The 8907-nt window shown below is 48.4% G+C and overlaps 1 protein-coding gene across 1 annotated transcript in view; it reads right to left on the bottom strand.

Annotated features, from left to right (window-relative positions):
- Positions 1-5274: 5274 nt before the first annotated feature.
- The window catches only part of GSR (glutathione-disulfide reductase), a 56181-nt gene continuing 52548 nt past the window's right edge, over positions 5275-8907 (bottom strand). Inside the window, exon 13 of the mRNA XM_075337745.1 lies at positions 5275-6046. Within this exon, the coding sequence (XP_075193860.1) occupies positions 5897-6046 (150 nt within the window). The 3' untranslated portion in view covers positions 5275-5896. The remainder of the gene's footprint in view (positions 6047-8907) is intronic.

Raw genomic sequence — 8907 nt, 5'->3', positions numbered from 1 at the left:
GAGTGTTTGTAAAGAAATGTGTACAATTCCTACAATTTCTATCAGATATTTTTGTTCAAACCTTCAAATTAAACGTTACAATCTGCACTTGAATTCTGTTGTAGAGGTTTCATTTCAAATCCAATGTGGTGGCATGCAAAGCCCAACTCGCGAAAATTGTGTCACTGTCCAAATATTTCTGGACCTAACTGTATATATATACATACACATATATATATATATATATACATACACATATATATATATATATATACATACACACATATATATATATATATATATATATATATATATATACATACACACATATATATATATATATATATATATACTAGAAGGTGGCCCGATTCTAACGCATCGGGTATTCTAGAAATTCTAGAATTTATTGTGTAGTTAATGTATGTTTTTTGTTATATATATCGATGTTGTTGTGTGTAGTTGCCAGTGTTTGTGTAGGGCGCTGTAAATGTTCTGGGTGTTGTCTGGGTGTGGGGGTGTGTGAGAGCGGCGTTGTGTGTGTTGCGTTGTTTGTGGAGCGCTGTGTGTCTGCAGCATTCTGTGTGTGTGGTGCTGTGTGTGTTGTGCGGTTTGTGTGGGTGTGGAGAGCGTGTTTTGGGGGAGGTATGTTTTGTGCAGTGTGTGTGTTGCGCGGTATGTGCGCATATTTGTGTATGCCGCGGTGTTTATGTGTTGGGTGTTGTGTGTGTGCGGCCTTGTCTGTGTGTGGGTGTCTGTGTAGGGCGGTGTTTGTGGTTCCCAGTGTGTGTGTGGTGTGTTGTGCGGTGCGCGTGTGGCGCTGTGTGTGTGTTTTGGGGGGAGGTGTGCACCCCCATCGTGCTCCATCCCCCATGCTGCGCACCCCCCATCGTGCTCCATCCCCCATGCTGCGCACCCCCCATCGTGCTCCATTCCCCATGCTGCGCACCCCCCATGCTGCACACCCCCCATCGTGCTCCATCCCCCATGCTGCGCACCCCCCATCGTGCTCCTTCCCCCATGCTGCGCACCCCCCATCGTGCTCCATCCCCCATGCTGTGCACCCCCCATCGTGCTCCATCCCCCATGCTGCGCACTCCCCATCGTGCTCCACAGTCACACATCTGATCGGATACACTCACACCCCACTTCTCCCTGTGCCCTCCGGTGGGCGGTCCCAGCAGCTGTGCTGCACGCCGTGCTCCTCTGCCTTCTGCCGACATGCACACACGCACACATCCGATCGCATACACGCACACATCCGATCGCATACATGCACACACACACTGACGATATCGCACATACGCGCTCACACACTCACAACATCCGGAGATACCACATGCTTCCGGCCATGTGATCTTCTGGCAGGTCCTGGAAGGTCACTGCACGCACAGTATCGCCGCCGAGAAGTAAGCGATATCACTGGATGTTGGGAGTGTGTGGATGCGATCTGATGTGTGTGTGAGGTGTGTGTGAGAGTGAGTGAGTGTGATCTGATGTGTGTGTGTGTTCTGCCGCTGCAGGACCTTGATGCGCTCATTTGCTCTCGGTCGCCGTGTGGTGAGTATGACTGCGGGGTCGTCTTTCTTCTGTCTTCTCTATTCTGGTGGTGCCCGCTGCCTATAATGAAGTGTCTTCCAGTGTCTTTAACACTTTCACCGCTGCATGACACTTCATTATTAACCGCAGCGTATGCCGGCTCCCTGCGTGCGGAGGTCCGGGGCGAGCGGCTAATCCATGTGGGGGGCGGGGCCAGGCCGAGGCGAGCGGCCAATCCGGGGGGGCGGAGCCAGGCCGAGCCCAGAGCGGCTAATCCATGCGGGGGGCGGGGCCAGGCCGAGGCGAGCAGCCAATCCGTGTGGGGGGGAGGCGGGGCCAGGCCGAGCCCAACGGCCAATCCAACAATTGTCACTTTTATGACACTTATGGTGACACTGTCACATGACACAATTTTGGAGCAAGACAGACAGACAGACAGACAGAATAAGGCAATTATATATATATATATATGTTTGTTCAGACAGAGACGACCGTGGGCCATTATAGAATAGTCCTCAGCGGAGAATGGAGAGTTTGGGAGCTGAAGAGCATAAATCGCCTATGGCGTCACAGAGGGGTATTTTAATGCCAACCGTCAATACAGGATTAATGCAGTAGGGATCCATTGGAAATCCTAATGGTAAGTGTGTAATAGTGAGAATCTCTCCAGGTTGATTGAACCATAAAATGCATATCAGAGATCCACATTCATATAGGCTGTGGTATGCTTCAAGGAGACCATTGGAAGTGGCTATGAATGGAGTCATTGGGGAACAGGGTGTGCAAGTCTTAAACGCCAGCATCCCCACCAGAACTTCAATCAACCTGGAGAGATTCTCACTATTACACACTTACCATTAGGATTTCCATTGGATCCCTACTGCATTAAGCCTGTATTGACGGTTGGCATTAAAATACCCCTCTGTGACGCCATAGGCGATTTATGCTCTTCAGCTCCCAAAATCTCCATTCTCCGCTGAGGACTATTGCCAGGGACAGCATCATTTTTTGCCAGTGTCTATTGGCATCATCACCATTCCTTTTCACACCTATTTGTATTATTGCAGCAATAGGCATCATCCAACAACCACGTTTTGTCCAATTGATCCATCTAATGTATGGACTATGTCCTCATATACCTTTGTTAGCATTACTTTGATAAAAGCTCTGAGCTGAAATGTTGGTATAATTGATTAACTTTTTTTGCCTTGCAATAAAATCACCTGAAATTTGTTTTTTTTCATTGCATATTTTCTTATTTGAGTGTGCCGAAGCTTGCTTTTCTATATTGACTACTATTTTTCTTCTGAGCACCTCTCTATACCAGTAATTAGTCCAGCCAGGCTGACTTTTTCTAGAGACCGTGGGCCGGCTCCTGGGTTAAAGTGATCAGGTAGACGGCAGAAACATCCAGCAACCGCAGTGGAAAAAGCTAGGATTAGGAGGCTTAAGGCCACGTCTCACTAAGCAACATCGCTGCTGAGGTACGACTTTTGTGACGTAGCAGCGATGTTGCTAGTGATGTCGCTGTGTGTGACATCCAGCAACAACCTGGCCCCTGCTGTGAGGTCGTTGATTGTTGCTGAATGTCCTGGGCCATTTTTTAGTTGTTGCTCTCCCACTGTGAAGCACACATCGCTGTGTGTGACAGCGAGACAGCAACACCTGAATGTGCAGTGAGCAGGGAGCCGGCTTCTGCGGATGCTGGTAACCAATGTAAATATCGGGTAACCAAGAAGTCCTTTCCTTGGTTACCCGATATTTACCTTAGCGGTGTGCGCTGGTAACCAAGGTAAATATCGGGTTGGTTACCCGATATTTACCTTAGTTACCAAGTGCAGCATCGCTTCCACGCGTCGCTGCTGGCTGGGGGCTGGTCACTGGTCGCAGGTGAGATCTGCCTGTGTGACAGCTCACCAGCAACCCGTGTAGCGACGCTCCAGCGATCCCTGCCAGGTCAGGTTGCTGGTGGGATCGCTGGAGCGTTGCTTAGTGTGACGGTACCTTAAGTGTTCAAAACGCACTGCCTTGGTGTGTCAAGTTTTATTGTTTCCCTTTTGAAATTTTATACTAATGCTTTTAGAATCCTTTTCCATTGTGGTTGCTGGATGTCTTTCTGCCTTCTAGCTGTGCAAAGACCTATCTGCCATGACTACTGCACGCTTCAATTCCATCCAAAATCACGCCTGCACAATTGATCTACATCGGTCTATGTGCAGTCCCTATAAAAAGTTATCTAAACCCAGCTTAGGCCATGTTGATAAAACAAGTGAATTCTTAGGGCAAATGTCACCAACCTCTCATCCACAAGAAGGAGGAGACTGATGCAGGCCAAATTGGCACTGGTGCAGACTGTTGCGCACATAGAGTAGATCATAACTATGCTTGTATCTAGGAGCCTAAGGCGGGCTTTGCACGCTGCGACATCAGTAACAATGTGTTACCGATGCTGCAGCGATAGTCCCGCCCCCGTCGCACGTTCGATATCTAGTGAAAGCTGCCGTAGCGATTATTATCGCTACGGCAGCTTTACACGCACATACCTGCCGTGCGACGTCCCTCTGGCCGGCGACCCGCCTCCTTTCTTAGGGGGCGGGTCGTGCGGCGTCACAGTGACGTCACACGGCAGGCGGCCAATTGAAGCGGAGGGGCGGAGATGAGCAGGATGTAAACATCCCACCCACCTCCTTCCTTCCTCATTGCAGCCGGCGGCAGGTAAGTTGAAGTTCCTCGCTCCTGCGGCTTTACACACAGCGATGTGCGCTGCCGCAGGAGCGAGGAACAACATCGCACCTGTCGCTGCACCGGCATTATGGAAATGTCGGAGGCTGCAGCGATGATACGATAACGACGCTTTTGCGCTCGTTCATCGTATCATCTAGGATTTACACACTATGACATCACAAGTGACGCCGGATGTGCGTCACTTTCGATTTGACCCCACCGACATCGCACCTGCGATGTCGTAGTGTGCAAAGCCGCCCTTAGAAGCCTATATATACACAGTATTTTCATACTGTTACTTGCACTGTGGTTGTCATGGTCAATCTACACACATTAAGGCTCTAATGTGACCTCAGCTTAGGGTCCATATCACAGATACACGTTTTTGGTCAACTGCAGTCCAAGTCACAAACATAGACGGGATCACAGATCCCTAATATGTCATTAGTTCACAGCGCTAGACCTGCGGCTCGGACCTCAGGGGGGCATTACACACGCCTGAATGAGGCCAACACCTGCAGAGACACCCTATCATGTGACCTCTATTAATAAAGAACATGTTTAGGAGAGTGGAGGTTTATGCACAGGAGCGTTAGGCTGTCTATGCATTGTACACCTCTGTTTTGCATCTGCTTCTCTGCCGTGAAGTTTCTGCTTTCATAAGTGATAAAAAGTAAAAAAAGCAGAAAAGACAAGAAACAGCCAATGCCTCATTTGTGGGTTCAGGCTCCCTTCTACGCTATAATTTGTTAGCCCTAGATATGCATGAATAAAGATGATGGCAACTAGATAGTGAATGACTGAGTTACCACAAAGGGAGCCTGTCATGTCATTATGGTGACACGGTATATAACAGAAGAGATAATGTCATGGAACGGTCACTGCTTCTGCATCAGCCTTTAAGCTTGTCACTTTAAACATGTATCCCTTCTCAGATTTTTGGGGAGATGTTGGCACATTTTCTTTTATTGGTGCAACGCATCTAAATATATGAAGCAACTTTGTAAATAATTATCAGTTTTAATGATTCATCTCCTATGCAGACCTACATGTCTCCATGGTTACAGACTACAAACAAATTCAGTGTAGTCAGATCCTGCAGTCATCTCATGGGCTTTGTTCACACATCCATTATAGTCTACGATCGAAACTGTTATTGATATAGAGTTACAGGACGAGCAACTACCATCCTGAATAATATCACTTTTGCTCTTGTTACCCATGCTCATATTTTGGAGTCCTTCCTTCCTACCCTTGCATCTTGCTCATGGTTCGTTAATATTGGACCTAGTAAATCATATACAGTGCTATCACCACTATAAAGTGCTAATATGACAATATCCTTAAAACCGCTAGTATCTCTATGCTCCAGACATACAGAATGCAGACGTAAAACTTCAACTACCCCCGGGAGCACAATTTATTGCTTCCAGCATTAACACGGTTGATTTTGTTATAACCAAAGACTACAATACTGTAAACGTTTATTGAAAAGGCACCGTTAAATGTATTTTAGAGTTATAATCAGCCTTAAAGGACTAGTACAGAGAAGCAAGAAACAGGCTTATAAATCGGAATGGAGTGAATGTGGAATTTTAGTTTCTGGTAGACAAAATAATTTTCTCCAAATGACTACTCCTGTTCAAGGCACAAAACTTCAGCGTAGTGTGACCAGTTCCTCCGAAGAAGTTGGATGAATGGCAACGGTGTTATCAAAGTCTTTTTTGGTGGCTCCCATTTTGATAGCAACTGCAAATCCTTGCAACATTTCATCACATCCCAGTCCTTGCATGTGAAGCCCTACCACCTAAAGGACAAAGAGCAAATGTAAGGTATGTATACGAGGCAGAGAATGTCACTGTGTTGGCCTACTGCTGCTGCGGAGAGCCAGCACAATAGGGCTGTCTGCCATGGTATCTGGTGCAGAAGTAATGGCCTGGAGGCCAAGTTCACACAATCGTAATTATGGTGCGAGTGCTGTCTGTGGAAAAAAATGACATCACAAGGACAGCACTGCAGTGTATATGAGCATTGATTTCATGGACCAAATCTGCACAGGAAAAAATAAAAAAAATTTAAAGGAAATCGGTCAGCAGGTTTTTGCTATGTAAGCTGAGGACAGCATGCTGTAAGGTTTTAAAAAAAAAACAAAAGAAGGGAATTTTGTTTACTTACCGTAAATTCCTTTTCTTCTAGCTCCAATTGGGAGACCCAGACAATTGGGTGTATAGCTACTGCCTCCGGAGGCCACACAAAGTATTACACTTAAAAGTGTAAGGCCCCTCCCCTTCTGGCTATACACCCCCCCGTGGGAGCACGGGTCCCTCAGTTTTAGTGCAAAAGCAAGAAGGAGGAAAGCCAATAACTGTTTCAAAAACAAATTCAATCCGATAAACAATATCGGAGAACGTAACTTATCAACATGAACAACATGTGCACCCGAAAAACAAATACCCTAAGAAAAAACAGGGCGGGTGCTGGGTCTCCCAATTGGAGCTAGAAGAAAAGGAATTTACGGTAAGTAAACAAAATTCCCTTCTTCTTTTTCGCTCCTAATTGGGAGACCCAGACAATTGGGACGTCCAAAAGCAGTCCCTGGGTGGGTAAAAGAATACCTCGTGATCGGGCTGTCAGGCAGCCCTTTCTTACAGGTGGGCCACCGCCGCCAGCAGGACTTGTCTACCTAGGCTGGCATCCGCCGAAGCGTAGGTATGCACCTGATAATGCTTGGTAAAAGTGTGCAGACTCGACCAGGTAGCCGCCTGGCACACCTGCTGAGCCGTAGCCTGATGCCGTAATGCCCAGGACGCACCCACGGCTCTGGTAGAATGGGCCTTCAGTCCAGAAGGAGTCGGAAGCCCAGCAGAACGGAAGGCGTGAAGAATTGGTTCCTTGATCCACCGCGCAAGGGTGGATTTGGAAGCTTGCGACCCTTTATGCTGACCAGCGACCAGGATAAAGAGTACATCCGAACGGCACAGAGGCGCCGTGCGGGAGATGTAGATCCTGAGTGCTCTCACCAGGTCCAACAGATGCAAACCCTTTTCAAATTGGTGAACTGGATGCGGACACAAAGATGGTAAAGTGATATCCTGATTGAGATGAAAGGAAGATACCACCTTGGGAAGAAACTCTGGAATTGGACGCAGTACTACCTTGTCTTGGTGAAACACCAGGAAGGGAGATTTGCAAGATAACGCCGCCAGCTCTGACACTCTCCGAAGAGACGTGACCGCCACCAGAAAAGCCACTTTCTGTGAAAGCCGAGAAAAGGAAATCTCCTTCATAGGCTCGAAAGGTGGCTTCTGGAGAGCAATTAGAACCTTGTTCAGATCCCAGGGTTCCAATGGCCGCTTGTAAGGGGGAACGATATGACAAACCCCTTGCAGGAACGTGCGTACCTTAGGAAGTCGCGCCAGGCGCTTCTGAAAGAATACGGATAGCGCAGAGACTTGTCCTTTAAGGGAGCTAAGCGACAAACCTTTTTCCAACCCAGACTGCAGGAAGGAAAGAAAAATAGGCAATGCAAATGGCCAGGGAGAAACTCCCTGAGCAGAGCACCAAGATAAGAATATCTTCCACGTTCTGTGGTAGATCTTGGCGGAGGATGGTTTCCTAGCCTGTCTCATGGTGGCAACAACATCATGAGATAAACCTGAGGTCCCTAGGATCCAGGACTCAATGGCCACACAGTCAGGTTCAGGGCCGCAGAATTCAGATGGAAAAACGGCCCTTGAGACAGCAAGTCTGGACGGCCTGGTAGCGCCCACGGTTGTCCTACCGTGAGATGCCACAGATCCGGGTACCACGACCTCCTTGGCCAGTCTGGAGCGACGAGAATGGCGCAACGGCAGTCGGACCTGATTTTGCGGAGCACTCTGGGCATGCTTCCCAGTTTTCCACGCCTGGGATGTGAACTGCGGATATGGTGGATGCTGTGTTTTCCACCCACGTCAGAATTCGCCGGACTTCTTGAAAGGTTTGCCGACTGCGTGTTCCCCCTTGGTGGTTGATGTACGCCACCGCTGTGGAATTGTCCGACTGAATCCGGATCTGCTTGCCCTCCAGCCACTGTTGGAAGGCTCGCAGAGCAAGATAGACTGCTCTGATTTCCAGAACATTGATCTGAAGGGTGGACTCTCTCTGAGTCCACGTACCCTGAGCCCTGTGGTGAAGAAACACTGCTCCCCACCCTGATAGGCTCGCATCTGTCGTGACCACCGCCCAGGATGGGGGTAGGAACGACTTTCCTTTTGACAATGAGGTGGGAAGAAGCCACCATCGGAGAGAGTCCTTGGCTGCCTGAGAGAGGGAGACATCCCTGTCGAGGGACGTCGACTTCCCGTCCCATTGGCGGAGAATGTCCCATTGTAGAGGGCGCAGATGAAACTGCGCGAAAGGGACTGCTTCCATTGCTGCCACCATCTTCCCTAGGAAATGCATGAGGCGCCTCAAGGAGTGGGACTGGTTCTGCAGGAGAGATTGCACCCCTGTCTGCAGAGAGCACTGCTTGTCCAGTGGAAGCTTCACTATCGCTGAGAGAGTATGAAACTCCATGCCAAGATATGTTAGTGATTGGGTCGGGGTTAGATTTGACTTTGAAAAGTTGATAATCCACCCGAAACTCTGGAGAGTCTTCAGTGCCACGTCCAGACTGTGTTGGCATGC

Source organism: Anomaloglossus baeobatrachus, chromosome 1, assembly GCF_048569485.1.
Source record: "Anomaloglossus baeobatrachus isolate aAnoBae1 chromosome 1, aAnoBae1.hap1, whole genome shotgun sequence".
Taxonomy (NCBI): Eukaryota; Metazoa; Chordata; class Amphibia; order Anura; family Aromobatidae; genus Anomaloglossus; species Anomaloglossus baeobatrachus.
Note: the sequence above shows the minus strand (reverse complement) of the source record. Positions and strands in the feature narration are given on the sequence as shown.